General features: G+C 43.6%; 1 protein-coding gene across 1 annotated transcript in view; it reads left to right on the top strand.

Annotated features, from left to right (window-relative positions):
* The first annotated feature begins 2,236 nt into the window (after positions 1–2,236).
* Positions 2,237–22,749, top strand: part of CCDC141 (coiled-coil domain containing 141) — a 658,578-nt gene continuing 638,065 nt past the window's right edge. Inside the window, exon 1 of the mRNA XM_086956207.1 lies at positions 2,237–2,452. Coding sequence (XP_086812333.1) covers positions 2,246–2,452 — 207 coding nt within the window. The 5' untranslated portion in view covers positions 2,237–2,245. The remainder of the gene's footprint in view (positions 2,453–22,749) is intronic.

Genomic DNA, 22,749 nt, shown 5'->3' with positions numbered 1-22,749 from the left:
ACTTGGCCTGGGGGTGGCCCGGATGTCAAGTTGTTTTCGAGGCATGTGCCCTACACTCACTCCTGTGACACTTCTTCAGCTGTTCTGTGGCAGCCCATCAAACAGCTGCTGCGCAGGGCTGCAAGTAATGCGTGGAATGCCGGAAAGTCTGTGCCTCGGCGCGCGCACTGCCCGTCCTGCGCCACCCATGTTCAAAAACTGAAGCAAACCCAGTGTACTACACTTCATGCGTGACCTTAGACACGCCCTACGCGCATATTAATGCCACTGTTGCTTGCAAAGGGGTTGCAATCCGAAAGTTGTGACAGAAGAAATGCGTGTGGGAGATGAGTGGGCTACATTCTGTTGTGGTCTCCAAGAGCAATGCAGTGAGCGGTGAGGAATTCCGTTTTCGGGAAACAGCTGTCAAAAGTGTTAGGAGACACTTGACCAGTTTCTACACCTGAAGTGCGCACGCGTACATAGCTTACTACTTTTCACTTCACGCCAAGGTACAGCGACAAAATGCACGAGTCAACTGTCGTCTTCACTCTGGACTTGAAAATGGTAATCACAGGTCACATGACAGACATGTCATGAACTCTTCCGCCCAGGCGCTCGTACTCAGTAACGTCACGTGTCACCTGTCAGCAAGTGCGCGTGGCGCCTCATTCGGGGTATTATCAAGCACTATATACATGCTGCTATAGTACAGTGCTGTAGCGTATTCTGGTACACAGAGCGTAAAACATGGCGAACACGTCCGTAAATGAGATCACTGTGTGAATGTAGTAAATTGGCTCTCATGCATCCACTGAGCACGCTTTCTTTTGGAGTTGTAGTGGACCAATGGGCATTTCCAGAGGATTGTCAGATTACTGGTTGAATAAATGAAAGAAGGGTATGGAAGACACTGTGATAACTATGGGAATTTTCGAAAATAATGTGCAATTAAGTTTCCATTCTGTTCATCTAACTTATATCCGAATGATCATTGTGCAGGCAATAAAAACAAGTGTGGAAAAAATGCACCAGGTTGTCCATTGTTACAGAGTGTGCCTAGAAAGCAGAATCCTTTCCTATAAAGTGGTGCTCCGTTAAAGGTAACATTACAGAAATAAAAAAAGCAGCTCGCTACACTTTTTCTGACTGTATTTGTATTGTATGCAACATGTAAATTGCATTCAAACAAGATATTGGAATTAAGCATAAATCGGCATGTTAGTGCATACCACATATATTATCAAATGCACTGTTAAACATGCAAAGTTTGCGCATGCATTGGAGAATACGTACGTAAATACGTTAAACACTAATAAACTACGAGCATACTTAACATATTATATGCATGTTGTAGTGTATATATGTTTTTCAATACGGTTGTGACGTGCCAGCAAAAAAGAGCGCAGTTACCGGTTAAACCAAGCACACTTCATTCAGTTCAGTTTATTTCTAATTATGTATTTTACCGAGGGCCAGTTGAATTTTGGAATCCTGCTGTGGTGGCATTTTCTACATAATCATGAATTTGCCACTTTTGACACATAACCTTGCATCTGTTATACGACTTTCAAATTTTACCCAAAAATGTGTTTTAGCTCAAACACAGGTAAGTTACTAAACAAAAAGCGCCACAATAGCTGCGTACAGTGGCAAATCGTATACAAAAGTTAGCACATCATGTTTCAATTGCTGCTTCTCATATTTAGGTGTTAAACTAACATTATGAGGTGCACTCTTGCACAAAAAGTGTGAACTGTTGCTACAATTAAAAAATAATGATGCTGATACGGATTGTGCCGCATTATGCCACATACGTAGCCTTTTCTTGGCGCACACTTTTCATGGCCATGATTTTACCACGTGCAAGTAGAGTTCTAAATAGTCACTGAATTGGGTTTTTGATACCTATAAAGAGACTTCACTCTTACATCCGCCTTCAGGGACAAGTTATGTTGAGAAAAGCAATAATATTGGGTCTCGCATGTCTGCAATCTCGGCAGTGAGTGGGGACTCAAATACTTTTTTTTGAAGGGCAACTTTTTCCATTTTCTTATCAAAATGTCAGGTGCTGTCCGGGGAGCTAAAGACAGCAATGTGCACTTCAGATAATGGCAGGAGAGAACTGGCAGCCTCGCGCGACCAAACCAGGGGTGTGTCAGCTCTCTCCCCCTGAAGAATGATAAACTCAATGAGCCTGTCTATTTTTAACCTGCTGTTCTTTCCTTTTGGCAGAGTAATCAGTGTGAGCTGAGCCTTCCCCTGAATGAGAGCGGGTCCCCGGCTGCTGCCTCCTGACGCGGTCACCGGAGGCAGAGAGGTCTCCAGGCGCTGCCTTCCTGAGGACACCCCGTGCACAGGCGCCATGTCCGGCGAGGATGAACCCGGCGGTCAGGCAGCCCCCACCACCACAGCCGTCAGCTCGGTGGCCGTCCAGGCAGGGGACTGTAGGCTGGTGGTGGCCGTGCTGAAGGTACGTTCCTGACACCTTACTTCCGTTCTTGGCCTTCTCTCACATGTCAAAGAAATGTAGCATTTTCCTGTCGAAAGGTGTTTTTTCGGCATTTGCGACTCTTATGACACTTAAGCACGATGGCCTGCAGGCCAGATTTCAAATTATAATGTGGTAGGCTCATTTTTCAAAAGGAAATATGTCTGTGTTAACATTCAGGAAGAAGGGGTACACCATTTGGTTTACTTTTTTCCACTTTAAGAGAAAAATTAAAGAAATTCCAGCTGCTCAAATAAGTCTGTGGAGTTACTTCTTAAAATGGTGAGCCGGTATATTTTGAAAAGTGCGTGCACTATGTAGTGAAGGTAACCTTGGCTCGTCCAGCAGGGACCATGTGCTTGCTAATGCCCTCGCTGAAAGCTGAAGATATATGAAAAACATCTGCTGCTAGTAGTTTGCAACTTGTCTGCACATTTTTTATAACACTTATGCGTGCGTGTGGGTGTGTGTGTGTACTTGTGTATTCCGGTGCAGTGTCTGCGTAGCGCGAGTGTACTGGCGTGTGTGCGTGCATGTTTGGGTGTGTGTGTGTGTGTATATATATATATATATATATATATATATATATATATATATATATATATATATATATATATATATATATATATATATATATATAGATAGATAGATAGATAGATAGATAGATAGATAGATAGATATATATAGATATATAGATATATATAGATAGATAGATATATGTCTATGTCTGATATGTCTGTGTGTTTCTGCAATGCTGTATATGTGTGCCATGTATTTTCATATGTATGTTTGCTGCATGTGTGGCGGAGTTTGCGTGAGTGTTCATGAGTAGGACTTCACGATCTGTTAGGTGTGTGTGTTCCATTCATTGAGCTTGCATCATGTAATAGGACACGTTCAGTTGTCCGTAGAATGCAGTCAGTGACCCCCGGGTCTGGCAGCCACTGTACCATAGCCATTTGTGATATCACTCCGTCTGCCTACTGTAAATAACTTTGAAGCTGTATCATGCCTCCCGTCTACCGCTTTAGCTCGTATAGTATTAAGATAACTCAGTAGGTTAACATGATATTGGTCTTTAGGAGCACCGGTTAATTACGATACATTCATGCATTTCTGATATATAAGTGTCTAAGACTTTATTTTATCTCCATACACAGTTTTGTTTTCCTGTGTTTAGTGGATGCGTTCACTTTATTTTCCAGCCACATCTTCTCTGACCACTAAAAACAGTGATGCCTGGGATACAGACAACTGAAACGAACAGCTACGAACCAGCGTCCCCATTTAAAATGAATTCCACAAGAGAACAGTTTCTAATGTAGCGCCCTGCACTGATAATAAAATATTCAGTCATTGTACCTTCTGTGGCAACCTGCAAATGACTGGCAATGTGTAAATAATTAGGGGCGGGTGGAACTCGTGGAATTTCATCCGTGGAATTCCGCGACATTACCTAAAAACTCCACGAGATTCTACAGAGTTCCGCCAATGGCTGGAGATATGCACATCACGCTGTGCGGGCTGTGACTTAAAGAAATCAGTGCAAATAAAGAAATCAGTGCAAATAGCGCCAGAGGTGCACAAGCGCGTGCAGCCATTCGTGTTGATTTTTGCTGCCTCTTGCATAGAAAATCTACTTGAAAAGCCGCCCATTGGCCACCTCTCTTGGTCATCAGCGTTAGAAAATTCCACTAGGAGATGCCAAATCATGCACGTGCTCACCATTCCGCATTTTTGGCGCCTTGAAGAGAAACAAATTTCGCCACACTGCGATTGACCGAATTTGGCCGAATCTCTGTATTACAAGAGTATTGAGTAGTTGCCCAAATTCCACCAATTCTGCGAGTGGAATGACATTTGCCACCCGGCCTATCATAATGTGCAGACCTGATGCACTGAACTTCAGCATACGTGGAATACACGCAGATGGCATGCACAGTGAACATGTTATCACAAAGCCACGCTGAACAATCAGATTGTCATTACAAGGCATGAAACAATACGCATATTGCCACAAGTCACAACTCTACACACATTAAACATGTTATGCTTACATTGAACTAGCCAAGGGAAAATAAGTATGTTATTAAACATAGTAAAAACCCACAAATGTGCTACAGTCAATGGACACAAACCCACGCACAATGACCATGTAATGATTACATGGCACAACACCAGGCTCAAAAAAGTCATATTATGAAGGCACAAATTCCACACACAAAAAAAAGCGCGTTAAAAATACAAGTCACAAATCCTAAATAACAAATTTGGATCAGCTTTTGGCTCTTCAAAACATCCGCAACGGGTGCCTGCGGCAGATGGTGAGGCCTTGAATGCATAGTTCCTAGATCACTCTGAGTGAATACAATACTTGGATTTTGGAAGTTTTACATCCCGCAGGTCATTCCATTGTCTACATCAGAGCGCTTTACAGTTGTATACCCATTGACTGACTGGCAAACAATGCCATGAAAACCTTTAACTATATATAAATTAGATGTTGTCCACCCAGCACCGAACGAGTGTCGCATGTTTTGGTCATAAAGGTAACAATATTTTTAAGATTCATACTCATTAGGAGTGCTCCCTAGCAACAAGGGACTCTTCTTGATTGGCGTATATTTGAAGATGTTATTTCAAGTAATCTTTTGATATCTTTTTTCTTATTTAGGCTACATACCTAAAGCTCAGGTTGTACTCATGTTTTTGAAGCCAACGGGACTATCCATGGCAAATATAGTGGAGCTGTCCTTGCTGGGGGCGTACCACCAGCCCTTGCAGCGGGGGTGTCCCCCCATCCTTCAAGGGGGCACCAATTCAGCCTAGGCCATAAGGCCTCTGAATATGTGTGAAATGGGGGAGTTTCAAGGGCCCCTCATTACATTCTGCTGGTAAGGCTCGAGGGGGAGGGGCCGTATCATCGTACCCTAGGTCACTGGTCCTCAGCTCACACGGGCACTGTGTGCAGTGCTTCTTCAGTGCATTCATTCAGTGGTGCGTCACAGATGAGTGCTTCAGAGTTCCTGCCAGGAATCCAGCCCAGGGCAGTATGAGATGCAAAGCAGCTTAGTTTAAATAGCGTGCATTCATCCTGGCCATCCAAGGTCGGACTGATAGACTCAAAAGAATGTGGAGTGGGAAGGCCGCCCTGAGTGTTCATCCCTACTTCCGGTTGAGACCCACGAAGTTTCAGTGCCAACAGCTGCATGATTTTGCGTTTCAAAGGCTATGTTGAAGGCCTTTAGTGCCGAGTTTCCCGCATCCCACACATGCAGCTTCCGAGCAGATAGCTCTAGTGTTTGGAAGCTTTTTCTAATGTAAAGCAGGGGTTTACTTTTTACGTTCTAAACAATTTCTCACTGTATTATTACGGATGAGATAAGGTAAAGAGGCGAGGCTGGGTAGTGTCTTGCGCAGAACCAATGAGTAAGTAGAGAAAGATGTATTGCTAGTAACAGTTGCTCTAGGGAACTCAAAGGCAGCGGCCAACAACGTGCCCAAAACAATCTCCTGTGCAACACAGAAAACAGTAAATTATGAACAATAATTGGTCCCCGAGCAGCGGAATAGAATAATAGAAAGAAATTTGTTTTCAAAGTTTTAGTCCAAAGAAGTCCTCCAGATAATGCCTTTACACAAAATGTTCTTTATTTTCTTTATGCAGATCAGTCAATTCACAAGTTCCAGGGGTTTCTCATGGATTAGTATTTTAGTTACAGGATAAATTCCGTTGTCTTTATTATATTCCAGAAGTACGTCTAATCAAGCGGTTTCTCGCAAGCAGCGTTTTGGCATTATGGAGGGAGTACTCTCCGGGACCTGATTTGGGAGTAGCGACACTACCCAATTGCTGGACTTGACTCACCAGCTCTCGAAAGATTTATTGAATTTTGCTTGCGAGAAACCTCTGTGGACTTGTACTTTGAGTCCTTTTTAAGAAATATCGTGCGACTTGAATTAGACGTACTTCTGGAATATAATAAAGACAACAGAATTTATCCTGTAACTAGAATACTAATCCATGAGAATTTTGTTTAGACCTATGCATGATATGATGATGAGATCTTTATAATACTTCTGCCCTGAGGAAGTCACTGGGTGTTTTTCCCCCAGGACGAAACACGTGTCGGCTACACTGGATGATACCAAGCAGAGAGGATCATCCCCTAGAACTTGTGATTTGACTGATCTGCATAAAGAAAATAAAGAACATTTTGTGTAAAGGCATTATCTGGAGGACTTCTTTGGACTAAAACTTTGGAATTTTTTTTTTCTATTATTGTATTCCGCTGCTCGGGGACCAATTATTGTTCATTATTACGGATGAGCTTAAAGAAATAGGGCAAAAGACCTACTCTGCCCCTTCTTGATTTCTGTGGTCAGCAAATTTTGTCTCCACCCACCACACGCTCTGGCCAATTCATTGTTTCGTTTTCTTACTCTGTAGTTATTCATGTTGGTCAGGTCTTTTTGTGTTCCAGTGATCGATCAAAATGGAGCTGAGCAGGCTAAAGGGGGCTTTATTGATGCAACCTGCACGCAAATTCTTACTTTTACACCTCCACTCGCTATGGTGTTTAGGTATAAATGTTTAATTAAAGTTTTATGCAAAATTTCCACTGAACGTTCCCAACGGGATAGCAGACAATAAGATTCTGAATTGGGAAATAAAAACTATAATTAACTCCCCGCCTAGCAAACACTTAAGCACCCCCACCCATCCTCCTACCACTGCGCATGTCTGTTGTAAATAGTGCACTATGCTATGGTATACAGTTGTAGACACAATCTAGTCTTGTGCTTGCTGATATTTCTTTGGGATTGTATTGCAGCTTTTGTATTGCACTTACTACACCAATGTGGGGTGCTAAAGTACTTGCACACATGGATTGCAAGTTACACTGTGTGTGGTTGGAAGGGTGTTATATTTGCTTTGGGCCTCTGTGGGTAGTGTTTTTATGTCGTGAACCTCTGAGGGGAGGTCTTCGTGTTGTGGGACTCAGTGTTTGGCCACATTAGCTGTCCATGTCTTGCCATTTATCACCTACCAGTGCCCAATCCTTGTCAGAGGTGCTTTGTACAAGCCGTCAACTACCACCCATTTTGAGATTGTATTTCAGATTAAGCATCGAGTGCGGAATTGTATGTCCTCTTCAGATTTCAAAATAATGCTATGCAATACCTGTATAGGTATATTCAATCCAGTTGAATTCAAAACTTTATTCAGCAGCATTGTGGCAACCATAAAAGTTATTCATGAAAAGAAAATGCTAAGAACATTTTACATCCTAACAATTTAAATTGGAATTTAACCGATACATAAAATACCTCAGCTAGAAAGATAAAATATCTCATACAGTACCAAATTGCAGCAGCATATCTCATCAGTGCATCAAAGTTCATGTGTGTGAGGCAGCCTTTTAAAATGTGCCTACATTAAAAAACACTTAATCATTATGTAAAAGTCATAAGAATCTAAGAGTAGGTTGTAGTGTTGTGCTGGACGCTTTCTAGTGTCTCAGCAGACACTTAGTTTGAAAGCCATTCCCTCGACGGCTGGACACACTTGCACCCCTCACCCATCCACTACAGGCATCACAAGTGACGTGAGCCTGCAAATAATAGGGCCAGAGTGCACATGCTTATGGCCAGTTAGCTATAACTATCACCCAGTGTCTGTGTCACTACTTTTAGTAGCATGTGGGCCTAGGCCCACAACATTACACAGGTCTGCAATGATTAAGGCCATAACAGCACTTTTTAAAAATAGGGTTAAGAACAACTTGGAATATTGCGCATAAAATGTACAGAAAAAGATAAAAAATGCAAAGTCTGTTTAGAAGCATCATCACAAGGGCAATATATTGAATCAATATGCTGTGTATAGCCAGGGGAAAAGCATAACAGGTAGTTAACGGTGCCTGATCTAAAACAAAATAAGAGTGAATGTTCCTACTTGCCTCGAGCAGTCAATAGATAATTAGTGATGCTATCAGGGTCATATAAGTCCAAATATCTTATGACAATTGGACATTTGTGGAGATTCCTGAGCCGCTGGGACTCCTTGAGCTGGATAAAAGCCTCTGTCACTCTCCTTTTACTTAGTGAAACACAGGTCAAGGGATCCCATAAAAAGGATTCCATTCCTATACGACTATAAACGGATTTAACATAACTAATCCAGGGGATTTGCAAACCGTTATCCAGGGAGTGGCAATCCAGTATTGTTTCTCATGTTAGGGCAGACTCAGGGTTTTTCTAAATTGATAACCAGAGCAGGGCAGGCCGGACGCGGATCAATCTCCAAGGTATCACAGTCCCAGTTCTATATGATTAAGGGCTCCCGATTTTATTATATTAATTTTTTTTAATTTCTGTCTGTATTTATCCACATTTTTTTTGGCAATCTTGGTATTTATCCATATTTATTTTGTGTTTTGAGAATAAATGGAGTCGTACAATTGTATATTTTTGCATTTATTTTACTAATAAACATGCAGTCATACTTTGCTATCTGTTGCATTTTATCAAATTAAGTAGCCAAATATAGCAAAACATTACACCCAAAGGTAAATATCAGCATTATAATACACAGTAAGTCAAAATCACTTTATTCGGTTAATTTAAAACCATAAAAGTATACTACATAAAATCTGAAAGAACCATTTACAACATACACATATTTCTTTAGGAACATGATCTTGTATACCAAAGACATCAAAATAAAAATCATTTACAGTCATTACAAGGGGTTTAGTGTATGCATAATTCTTTTAAAACAATCTTATGTGCCAGAGCTCCAAGATAAAACCATTTAGCATCATTTCTATATAAAAACCAAATTGAAACCACATAACAAAAACTTTTTTTTCCTTTCCCTAACCGCTGCAACTAAAAAACTGGCAATATTAAAACATTCCCATGGGTTATTCAGCATCTGTAAGTATATTAGTGCAGGCCTAACCTGCATAACGCTTTTATTTTTCAGTATAGGTGTTAAAAAACGTTTGCGGATAAGATAAAAATGGTCGCAGAACATTATAAAGTGCAGAGTGTCTTGAATAGAAAAATTATCGCAAGGGTCCAAGTCTTTCACCTTGCACCATCCATGGGATTTGCCAAAACAGAGTGCAAAAGGTTACATCTAAATCTTATTAAAATGAAGCAGTGGTAAGGCTTTGTTATTTCATGTAGGTATGGTCCTATTGCTGGAGATATTTTCAATAGTATATGGGCTCGTACTGTGGGTTTCAGGAGCTCTCTAGCCTCTCTCTCTCTCTCTCTCTCTCTCTCTCTCTCTCTCTCTCTCTCTCTCTCTCTCTCTCTCTCTCTCTCTCTCTCTCTCTCTCTCTCTCTCTCTCTGCTTGCATCACACACATGAAATGTTTTTTCATCCAAGGATCACTCTCCCCATTACTTTTACTGCCTAATCAAACAGCGATATGGGCCTGTAACATCATGGGTCCTCTCTCTGACCCTTCTTAAGAACAGGTATAATGGTAGACTGTGACCAAGACCGCAACAGGCCTTGCAAATAGGCCACATTAAAAACGTGCCAATATTTTAGAGCATATTGTCACATTTAACTTGTAAAGATAGGCCGGGACACCGTCCGGTTCGGGGGCTTTATTACTTGTCATTTGTATTATGGCCTTACTTCTTCTTCGTCAAAAACACGAAGGCATATTTTCCCTCTAACGAAAGCAAAGGGGTGAGGTACCCACAACTACGTGGTCACTATAGATCTATTTAAAATGGGTGAACCACTGATCTTCGAGTATGGTACAATCCAGTGGGCAGTTGCTATCTCCTGTAAAGAATGGCATATTAACAATCTCCCAAAACCTGGCATTATTTTTGATAACATCTATAGACTGCAAATCGTTCCAGGCTTCGTTTTTAATTTCTGTTTTACGGCTTTTTAATGTTTGCTTATACCGTATTTTCCGGCGTATAAGACGACTTTTTAACCCCTTAAAATGTTCTGGAAAGTCGGGGGTCGTCTTATACGCCGGATGCTAAATTTGAAGGAATGTTTTCATGCGTTTTTACATAGCGCGGACTACACCCGAAGGTGTCAGACTGCTTCTGCATTATATAAAAATGGGCTGATGTGAGCAACAATAACAATGGACAAATTACAAAAGCAAACATTAAGTTACATGGATCAAAAGTGACAATAGCGAGCAACCAAAATACATGAGGTAGCAATCGGTACATTCCTGGAGAAAAAGTGATAAGTGTGCAGGTTACAAAAGCATACAAAGCATACAAAGCATACAAAGCATACAAAGTACGAGCCAAAATAAAATAAAATACATTCTCAAAATGGCTATGCAGGACTGCGTTGGACTGCACTGGAAGTGGGGGAGTGGGGGTAGTCTTATACGGCGAGTATAGCACGAAACCTACATTTTATTAAGCAAAGTAGGGGGTCGTCTTATACGCCGGGTCGTCTTATACGCCGGAAAATACGGTACTTTTTCCTGAGTATAGCTATTTGGGCCTTATCTTGGGGAGCTTGCTTCAATGCAAGAAACAACTTTTGGTGTGCATCTGTACAAATATGATCAAACCACCTCTCACCCTCCTCCTTATCTTTCCTCGTGGGCTTTGTCATAGCACTAGACTTCTGTTGGCTGATTCAGTCATAAGCTTTCAGGACTACTTCCTCCTTGTTGGTACTATCTAGGCAAGAATTAATGTCATCACTGGAAGTTTCTAATAAATCATTGAGGAACTGTTCTGGGATTACCATGCTCCACTTGAGCCAACGATCCTGAACTTTTAACTTTACATTGTCTCATATGATGCTCAGCCCAGACGGTGTAATTTCCTCATACCCCAACACAGAGTTAGGTGTTTAGGGTTGTGATCACTGAAAGAGGACCATTTGGCTCCACAAGATACAACCTGAGGTAACAAGCATGTGGTAATAAAAATATAATCAATTGTAGAATTCACACCTTTTGCCTTAAAGAAGGGAATATTTTCCTCAGCCTCATTGGTACTCGGCTGTATAAAGCCAAAATCAGCCGAAATATCCTCTAGAAACTCTCCTTGCTGCGTATGCTCAAAATGCAAATTTGAGCAATTCTCGGGGCCAAGGATATCAGCGACATTACAATCCTTTAGGCACAAATGTATATTAAAATCCTCAAAAATGTTCACCAAATAAAAAGTATTTTGCTTCTCTCTATATGATTCTAAAAAACATTTCAGGTGTTATTTGAACCATTGGACAGTTACAGGATTCAGCGTCTAGCTTACAATGTGTACCTAAATTATTTAAGGAAATTAAGGTCAGTAAGCCTCCCTTAGCTCTACCCCCAGGGAAAGGCTGTGCAGGTTCAAAATAGGTTGAGTAGCCGTCCACACAAATGGTGTTATTGGTCTCCCAGGTTTCCTGCAGACCTGCCACATCATACTCCCTTAAGCAATTGGCCCATCTTGCATCATCTTGTTTTTTAAACCCACTACATTCCAACTAAGGACATTTAAAATGTTGTTTGTAGTACCTACTTTCATTTTAGTAGGGCAAGATTTATTAGTTCTTAAATTAGCCGCACTCTGTATTACTTTGCTATCTGTAGCATTTTAGCACATTAAGCAGCCAAATATAACAAAACATTACACCCAAAGGTACATAACAGCATTATAATACGCATATATTTAACCTGTGCCTCTATTTAGGGAAATCTGAACCTGTTTTTTAACTTCCCATGCTGTCAATCTGCTCAGCTGATGTCCTGTAAAGCACGAAAGACAGCATGGAGAGTGACCCACAAGAGGCATCATTTTCTGTATTGGTTCACTTTTAAAAATAAATACAGACCGAATTTTTTTTTCCTTTCTTTATTTATCTGTAAGAAACAGTAAAAACTGAGCCTTATTTATGATTGCTGTAATTAGCAGCAGGGCTGGACTGGCAGTATAGGGCACCGGGCATTTTCCCGGTGGGCCGGAAGGATGGGGGCCAGTTTTAGACCAGAGGGAACCGTTTTTGTTACTGGGGGACAGTTTTGCAGCAGCGCTGCAATATCGGCCCCATGTAAGAAAAACAGCAGCAGTGTAGCAGCAGCAGTATTTCCATCAGCACCCCTGCCCCTCTGGTGGCGGGTTCAAGTTAATTGCCAGGGCTGGTTTGCATTCCCAAGTCCAGCCATGATTAGCAGCAGAGATGGGAAGTGCAAGCAGAACTCTGCACAAACTGCGTAGTATTCTGTGAGGCCCATAAAGGACCACAATTGTTCTTTCCCCCTGGGTCATGGGGCATGTTTAATAATCTTCAAAAGATTTTTCTTTGGCTTAACTCCGTAAGCTGACATTGTGTACCTCAAGTATTCTGCTTGTTCCTCCAAGAAACAACATTTGTTTTTACGCAAAGTAAGACCTACATCCACAATATACTGTGTTGTGCTCCTTAATGGTCTTACCAAAAATCCGTATGTCATCGTAAAAATAGATAATGTTGTCCATCCCCTGAAGCACTTCTGAAATCATGCATTGAAAAACACTTGCCACTGATGACAACCCAAAAGGCATATTTGTGCACTGAAAAATTCCTTCCATTGTTATAAACACAATGAGTGGTTTTGAATCCTCCGGGAGCTTAATCTGATGGTATGCGTTTATTTAAAATCCAATTTAGAAAAATACCCCCTCAGCATAAGGATCATTTGTTAATATTGAGTAGAGGGTAAGTATTGGATACAATGCCCTGATTCAAATATCTTAAATCCATGCAGAACCTCAAATGATCATCAACTTTGCATGTAATGATCGATGGGACACCCAATTAGAAGCTTCCAGAGGTTCCCTCTTGCAACATCTTCTTTATCAACTCTTTTACCCCTTCTCTGACAATAACGGGGACTCTTGTCAGCTTGTGCTGAACCAGGACAGCCCCCTTTTTGAGTACGATCTTGTGTACGTATCCCTTCAACATGCCCAGTTTGTTGTCAAAAATTTTTTTCATTGAGTCCAGGATGTCAGGAATCGATTCTTCTTCAACCACCATCACCTGTGAAGAGGCCGTGGGGTTGACAAAGGTGTGCAAGCTTATTGATGTACCCACTGCAAAATTAGGGGACCTTGCTCTGCCATGTACACTTTTCCTTGCATTCTACCTCCAAATTCTATGTCAGCATTCATACAGGCCACAATATCAATAACCTCTCCTTGATATACCGCTGGCAAAATATCTTTGGGTTGTAATGTTGTACCTCCCCACAGTTGCTCAAATATGGCCGTAGGACAATGGTGTATATTGAACTTATGTCCACCTGTTAGAACTGGAGTCTCTAGTTGGCAGAGGTAGGTACCACTGTCCAAATAGGGACCCTTGCTTCTAGTCAGAGTAAGGAGGAAACACTCTTTAGATAACCTCTGCTCACCCCCTTGGTAGCTTGGCACAAGCAGTCAGGCTTATCCAAAAGCAATGTGTAAAGTATTTGTACCAACACTCACAGTAACACAGTGAAAACACCACAAACTGACTCCATAACTGTTTAGAAAAATAAAGGTATTTAATCTAAACTACACAAGACCAAAACGACAAAAAATCCAACATACACAGTTCAAGAATATGGTTGCAAAAGAGTTCTTAAGTTTCTTAAGGTTAGCAATAAAATTATCCACAGTTGCGTCACATTTTAGCCACAGTACCTTTGTTAGCGATAAAAAGTTCCAAGCACAGAAGCTGTAGCGGTGAAAAACAAGCAATGCGTTGCTCCTGAGATCCTGGGGAGGCGTTAGCGACAGCCCCGTTGCAGCAGCGGGCGTGTTGCAACGAATCCGTTCTGTATGGGGAGGAAGGCCACTTGTATGGATTCCTTTGCGTAGGTTCTGTAGGAAGTTTTCTCCCGCAAAGGCACGATGCGATCTTCCTCGGGTGTTGCGATGATCTCCGGGGTGACGATGCGCGGTCCAGCAGCGATCTTTCTCTCGCAGCTCCTCGATGCGATGGCTCTACGACGATTCTCGCAGCACCGTGATGCGATGATTTCACCCAGCGATGACAGTCTCTACGACGATGTTCGCAGCGGCAGAAATAGTCCCGCTAATGAAAGGTGCGACGTCTTCAGGCAGCGGCGACAGGCCCTGCGACGATCTCGGTCTTCGTAGCGGTGGGAATTTTCTCGCTCGGCCGGGATTGCGATACATTTTCTGTAGCAAAGTCTTTAAAAGCTTGTTTCCCAGCTCCCCAACACAGTTACAACTTCTAGAGGCACCACACATGAGCCACGCACTCCAGGAAGGACAGAACTCTCTCAGTAGAGTTCAGGGAAGCGGGGGGGTGAAGACCTTTTGTTCCTGGGACTTCATAACAGGGAGCCAGCTCTTCTCAGGCCCTTGGAGATTCCTTCAAGCAAAGGGACACAGCACAAAGAAAAGTCCTTCCCCTCTCCTTGGCAGCAAAGCAACTGCAGGTCAGTCCAGCAGAGCAACAGCAGGACAGTCTTCCTTCTTCAGTTTCAGCTTTCTCCTTGGCAGAGGTTCCTTCTTGATTCCAGGATGATCTAATTTTCTATAGTCAGGGGTCCTGTACTTTTACCCCTAAACGTCTTTGTTCCCTTTGTGCAGGAGGGCTCTGAGCCCGGTCTGAACCAGTTCTGGGTGTTCCTTGAGCACTTTATTTTCCTGGCTTCTCCTTTCCTTTCAGAGTGAGGGGCAGGGTCGTCAGCCGCCCAGCAGGAGTTGAAGCCAGCATTGTGGAAGGCAGGCACAGCCCTAATTAGGCCCAGGGGTGCTATCTCCTCCCACCCCTCAAGTTGCAAATGTAGTCATTCAGCCTAGGGCTGATTCAGCCAGCCTCCTGGGGAATCCCCAGCCCCTGTCACTCTCAAACCAGACAGTCAATTCACAAACAGGCAAAGGCACACAGAAAGGTCAGACAAGAGAACAGCAACTTTCTATAAGTGATAATCTCAAAACACAGGAGTTAAAAACCACCTTTCCTAAAATATGTGTTATTAAATTCTGAGTTCAAGAATACCAGGCTTTTATGTCCTATCTTGCTCTTATGGGGAGATATGCTGGTAGCCACTGTAGCCAGCATCCCCCATGATAGCCTATGGAGCAAGATAGCCTTGCAGCAGTGAAAAACGAAAATGGCTGTAATTCACTACCATAGCATGTCACCTGCACAAGTACATGCTCTACCTTTCACATACACTGCACCCTGCCCAGGGGGTACCTTGGGCCTTCCATAGGGGTGACAAATGTGCACAGAAAGTGAAGGGTTAGGCCTGGTCAGTGGCGACACTGACCAGGAGGACATGGCAGTTCACAGACTGCACACAGGCACTGCGGTGGGTAGGCCTGAAACACCATTTCAGGGCTACTCATGTGGGTGGCACAATCAGTGCTACATGCCCACTAGTAGCATTTGTCATCACCAGCCCTGGCACACCCAGCGCACTTAACTAGGGACTTCTTGGTGATACAAATATGCCAATCATGTATATCCAATCATAATAACAATTTACACAGAGAGCATATGCACTTTAGCATTGATCAGCAGTAGTAAAGCGCCCAGAGTCCTATTGCCAACAGCCACGGGTCAGAAAAAATAAGGGAGGAAGAAGCAAAAAGTTTGGGGATGACCCTGCAAGAAGGGACAGTTCCAACACCACCATAAGTTGCACAGTAAGCCCATTTATTTTGAACATTATTTTGGGTCTATTCCTCCTATGGTTCTCATCTAACCCTTCAGTTTCACCCTCTACACTTTCAGGCATCTCAGCTGGTTCAGTGGATATATCAGAGACACCGGTTATCGTACCACGACCTACCTCTCTACACACTCTTGCAAAGTGCCCCAGAAGGCCACATCTTCTGTACTTTCTCTTATTAACAAAACAAAACATTGAGTCAGAGGCATGACTTGCTCTCCCACACCGATTAAAACCCTTATTAGCTTGTTTGGATGGTGCTTAATTGATTCCCTTGTATTGCTGAGCTTGTCTGTAGTAAGATGCTCACCACCTGATCTACCTTCAATTCGTATTTCACAAACTTCACTTCCCTGATTCTTCTTCTCCAGTTCTCTCGTGCATAAATCTGGTTGCTCTAGCAGTTTGCCAATACCTATGGCATCACTTAATGTGGGGTTCTTAGCTGCCCATACCTCTCTTGAATCTTTTTGTAAGAGAAGTTGGTCCCTAATGAGCTCATCTATCATAACACCAAAATGACACTTGGTAGACAACTCATGGAACCTAACTACAAACTCATCTATAGTCTCCTCCGCCTTTTGATGTGGAGTATAGAACTTATATCTTGTCATAATAAGGTTATCTTCTTTCGCCTAACAAATTTCCAGCCTGCATCTGGCTTCTCTAAACCGATTTTTAAGGGGTTACCCATTTGCCTCAACTGCTGGAGGTAAATATCTAAACACCGGTTGACCCTCCTTGCCTAGTGCACTCAACAGCAGGGCCTCTTTCCTCGATGGACGAAACCCCTCGCCATCTAAGGCTTCCTGGTAGTTGTCAAACATTAAGCCCCAATCTTCCTAAGGCATGGGTGGGGAACCCGGCTGCAACAAGAAACATGGTGGTGGAATTACAGAAATGTGAGAAGGCGAATCTACAGAAGATACCTCACTGTGATTGCTCTCGGAGGCTTCCATAACTTACCCAAGAAAGCACTAACCTAACTTCCCCCAAAGAGAACTATAAAAAGGAACAATGGGTGTCTTAAAACACATTTACCTGTTAAAAACAAAATACAGCAGTCCTGAAATTTCCAGAACAAAGTATGCTTATCACTGAGAAACGCACTGCAATTAACTCTCATGTACTTCATGGAGAAAAGAAACCTCCAGAAATCTCTGTGAAATGCACTGTAATAAATACACTTTAAAATGTACCTAGCATCACCAGGCACTTAGTGCTCTAATCATTTCGCCGTAGATCAAGTCATAAGGTCTGCGCATCACCGATGTGTGCTCCGTAGGAAACGAAGTGCACTAATAAAGTGTGCACATCACTGTTTCCATCTACTCACCACAAGCAGGATTCCTTCGCTCACTCAAGATGGTTAACATGTTATTTCAAATACATCCCCAGTGGAGGCACAACGGTAAAGTTCAAAACAATGATTCAAAAAAGGTTTGTATCCAATTGAAGGTATTTAATCACGTTTCGTAAAGCTTAATCCATTGATATTTTTGTCATATCAATAATCTTGACATTGAAAAGATCAAATGACGGTAATGCGAGGGGAACGCCTCCGATGCATTTCGGGCGGGTGGCCCTTTGTCAAGGAGCGCTGAAAAGGAGACAAGCTACCGTAAGAATGAGGAATGTGAGGGAAAGGCGGTCAGTAAAAGTTAAAGTGCCGATCAATGGTGGGGACTGAATGATGCCGGAGGTAGTGAGGAAAGTGGTTGGGGCGGGGTAGCGTCAGCGCGTGACGAGGGTGGGAAGGAGTGAAGGAATCGGGTCAGGGTGCCGCCTGCACAAGCGGTGGCGGCGGAGACTTACTTCGTTACGCATGTAGTGAGGCTCACTACTTCGGGTTGGAAAGAGCTGGACGCCTAAACTGTGCGCGGACACGGGACCGTTAAGAGTGACTGGGTGGGCATAGAAGTCGATGACGGACTAAGGAAGGAAAGAAGGAAAGATGAGAGGAACTGTGGGGGCCATCTTGGAAAGGTGTATAGGGATGGGTGAGCAAATCAGAACAATGCATTTCAGGAAAAAATAATAATGCTATACATGGTATGACGTAAAAAGAAATGTTTTAAAGATAACAACTAAACTCAATACGATCATTAAGACCGTGAGGTTTAAGAGTTTGAAGACGATAAATCCATTCCAGTTCTCTCTGGAGAAGGAATTTACTTATGTTGATGCCTTCTTTCTTGGAAACTGTCTCTAGGACGATGTATTGGAGTTGAGCAATGGAGTGTCTGGCTTCAGCAAAGTGCACGGCAACGTTGGATTTATCGTGTTTCAAGCGTATGTTCGACTTATGCTCGTTCAAACGCGTTTTGATTTTACGCTCGGTTTTGCCGACGTATAGCTTGCCGCAAGGACATTTTAATGCATAGATCAGATTAGAGGTGTCACATGAAGCGTTGACTTGAAGCTTGATGGGATTGCCTTTCATTGGGTGTCTGATGATATTTCCTTTGATGATGCTATTGCAGTGGCTGCAGTTTAGACATGGTTGGGTGCCTTTATATTGAGGAGGTTGAATGGTGGGTTTCGAAAGAATTTCCTGGATGTTCTTACTCCTAGAATAGGCAAATAAAGGCGGTTGTTGAAAATTGTCCCGAAAGTCTGGGTCCATTTGGAGGATCGGCCAATGTTTAAGGATGATTTTCTTATACATTGTACTAGATGTGGAAAATTTAGAAACGAGGACCATGCGTTGATCATCTTTTTTGGACTTCTTAGTAAGGCTTTCATGTCTGAAAATTTTAGCCACTTGGGTTTGTGCCTCAGTGAGAGTGGTTTCTGGATATCCTCGTTTTAGGAAGCGTGTATGCATTTCTTTAATGCGAATGTCAGCGGTATCCTCATCGGAAACAATGCGTTTAACGCGTAGCATTTGTGAAAACGGCATTTGTTTTTTAAGAGATCCCTGGTGGAAGCTGGAAAAGTGGAGGGTGTTGTTGCGATCGGTGGGTTTTCTGTAGAGATCAGTGCTGAAGCCTTTGGAGGTGATTGTCACATTCACATCGAGAAATGAAATTTGTGTATCGCTGATTTGCCAAGATAATTGGATACGTTCATCCTTCGTGTTAAGTTCCAACAAAGCGTCATTCAGTGATTGTTTGGTGTTGGTCCATACGAAAAAGAGGTCATCAATGTATCGAACATACATTCTGATGTTATCTTGAAAGGTCCGGTTAGCATAAATGTATGATTGTTCGAAATTGTCCATGTAAACATTAGCATATGTGGGAGCAGCGCAGTTTCCCATTGCCATCCCGGATAACTGTAAGTACCATTTGTGGTCATTCTGAAAGTAGCTATGGTATAGGGTGTATACCATGAGTTCCATAATGAATGATTGCATTTGCGGATCGATGTTGCTGTTCAAAAGGGCTGCTTCAATGGCCTCGATACCCCCCTGGTGGGGTATTGATGTATACAGTGAGTTGACATCTGCAGTACATAGGATACATGACTCGTGGTCTTGAATTTGAATAGTTGAAAGTTTGAGTAAGAAATCCGTGGTGTCTTTGATGTAGCTGTTGGAGTTGGTGACGAGTGGCTGGAGGTACTTATCAATGAATTTGCCGCTGGGCTCGTGAATTGATCCTCTAGTCGATACGATCGGTCTAAAGGGTGGGTTGTGGAGGTCTTTATGTATTTTGGGACTCATATGAATGGTCGGACTCCTGGGAAACTCGAGTAAGAGAAAGTTCTTGGTGCGGTCTTCAATGATTCCGTTACGATGTGCTCTAACAACTATTTCTTGCAGAATGTTGAAAAATTCCCGAGTAGGGTTATTGTCAAATTGCATATAGATGGAGCCATCTTGTATGTGTTCTTGGAGTCGTTGTGTGTACATGGAAGTGTCAAGGATGACTAGAGCGCCGCCCTTGTCAGCTTTGATACATTTGATTTGTGTGTTGTTTGCAAGGGATTTGAGGGTATCCCGATCTTTGATGGTGAGATTCTGGTGTTTGACTTTTTTTGTGAAGTTCAGTTTAGATAGATCGTTGCGAACAAGGTTCTCAAATAGATCAATGCTTTTGTGGCTGCAGGGTGCTTGAAAAGTGCTGGTTGGCCGTAGACCATGTAATTCATCTGTTTTAGATGTGGTAACCGGTGGCATGACATTATCAAAGAAGTGGCGGAGTTTAAGTTTCCTGGTAAACTTAAACGTGCTAACCTCTAGTTCCAATAGGTTAGTGGGTGTCACGGGGATAAATGACGTGCCCTTCTCAAGCAGGTCAATCTGGTGTTGAGGAATAGTAACTTTAGAAATGTTAATTACGAGACGTTCTTTTTGCCTTTGAGATCCTTCTTGACTACTGTGCTCCGTGTGTTGGGAGGGTTGATGTCCTTTTCTTTTTCTTTTGCTCTGGCTCCTCCTGAGTCTTCGGTTGGTGTTGGGCCTGATTCTAAAAAAGGAACCGCAGTTGGTGTGGCGGTGGAAGTGTTGGCTTGTTCATCGTTAGGTGGTGTAGTCGTTGGTTTGCGTGTGGGGCAAGCTGAAGAGTCACTTTCTGAGGATGAAGTATCGGTCTGGGTGTTGGGAGGTCTGTTGCGCCGCCGTTGGGCGTAGATGCCAGCCCATGAGTATACCTCGTCAAGTTTGTAATCGAGTGTATCTCTTCGGAATTTTCTTAATTTCCGTTTGTTAGACCTGACAACATTGGCTTGAGTCTCTCCTCCATTTTTTTCTGTTTGCCTCCACTGTTTACGATGTTTTTGCTGGTATACTGCTTTGGGCACTGTGCCACTGCTGATCAGTGCCACAGTGCAAGTGCTCCCTATGTTAAATTGCTGTATTGATTGAATTCCATGTTTGGCTTATTTGGTTTACTGTCAGTCCCTAGTCTAGTGCACCAGGAGTGCCAGGGCTTGTAAATACAAATGCTGCTTGTGGGCCTGCAGCACATGTTGTGCCACCCACAAAAGCGGCCTAGGAAAAGTATGTCTACAGGTCTGCCATTGCTAGACCTACGTGCAGTCTGGTACTGTCACGCTGACTGCGGAAGTACACCTACTTGCCAGTCCCCAAACCTTCCCTTAACTTCATATTAGTCACCCCTATGGTAGGCCTGAGGGCAGGGTGCATTGTAAGCATAAGGTAGGACAAGCCTGACAAGGTTGGCATGTCCTAATAGTGAATTACAGCCATATTCGTTTTTCACTATTGTAAGGTAACCTGCTCTCCATTAGTTAGAATGGGCTGCCTGGGTTATTAATGCTATAATCCTAGATGGCTCGGGGAGCATGGTGCAATGTCGAGTTTGGTATCCCTGAACTCGGGGTTTAATCACGCATCCATTTGTGTGGATGGTTTTTGGACTCTGGGTTTGAAAATAGCACTTTTAGAAAGTGGCTATTTTCTTGTCTAACTATTTCTGGTTTCTGCTGGTTTGGTGTGTGTGTGACAGGAGCTGGGTGGCTCCAGAGATCTGCTGAGTCAGTGTGGGATGAGTGGGACATTTGCATTGAGAGTAGGGGGAGAGTAGCTTCTGATAGCCTGCCCTGCCTGATACAATGCTGGCTCCACCTCCTGCCAGGCGACTGATGGCTCTGTGCCTGCCAGGGATGATCCTGGCCCCACCTCCTGCCGGGAGGCCGATAGCTTTGCTCCTGCCAGTGACAATACTGGCTCCACCTCCTGCTGGGCGGCTGAGGACTCTGCCCTGCACAGCGAATAGGCCAGGTGCCTCTGCCTGGCTACACCCACAACAAACCCAGGATGTTGGGAAATTCCCCTGCATGGACAAAGGGATCAAAGCCAAAAAGGGGTATAAGAGAAGGACCCCTGAACCAAGACTTTAGATCACTTCTGACAAGGAACCCTGTAACCAAGGACAAGAGGCCTGCTGATCTAAAGGACTGCCTACCCCTTCTGCCAGTGTGCTGTTGTTGGGGGAATCCTGCAGTGCTTCTTTATTTTTGCCAAGGAACCAGGAAAGAGGAACTGTGTGTGTACTCTCAAACTTTGCTAAGAAAATCTCCAAGGACTGGAAGAGTGCCAGTCTCCTGCTGAAGTCACAGGGCTAAAGGACTTCATCATTTGCTAAAAGTGCTTGTTGCTGGAACTTGTGAATCCAGCACCTCTGAGAGAAACCAGCAATCTCGACGCCGACGGACGTCGCCGAATCCAGCTCGACATCGTGAGTACGGCTCCAGTGTCCCGCTTCCTCGACGCCGGCCGCCGGGCCTGATCGACGCCAGCAGCAACGCCAGTGAGTAGCGAGTTCAGCTCCGGCTCCAAGTGACCCCGTGTCTGCACCGCTGCTGATCGCATCGACTTCGAGCCCTCTAGACGCCGTGAGCGCTGCTCACTCTTGCAACTTCATCGACGACGACGCCGTATCCTGCTTCACCTCGTGAGCGCTGCTCCTGCCCGACATCGATCGACGCCGCTGCAGGTCGCCCAGACTCCGAGGCCGGATCGACGCCGAGACGCGACGCCGGACATCTCGACGCCGCTGATCATCGTGTGCTCCGCTTTTCCAAGGTACTGTGTTGTGGGGGTCCGTGTGACTCCAGGCTCGACGTCGCGCTCCTCGCGGTCGACGCCGAACCCTTTGGATTAACTTTGCCTCGACGTCGTGTGACTCCCGT

Source organism: Lissotriton vulgaris, chromosome 2_1, assembly GCF_964263255.1.
Source record: "Lissotriton vulgaris chromosome 2_1, aLisVul1.2, whole genome shotgun sequence".
Taxonomy (NCBI): domain Eukaryota; kingdom Metazoa; phylum Chordata; class Amphibia; order Caudata; family Salamandridae; genus Lissotriton; species Lissotriton vulgaris.
This window is presented reverse-complemented; position numbering and strand designations above follow the sequence as displayed.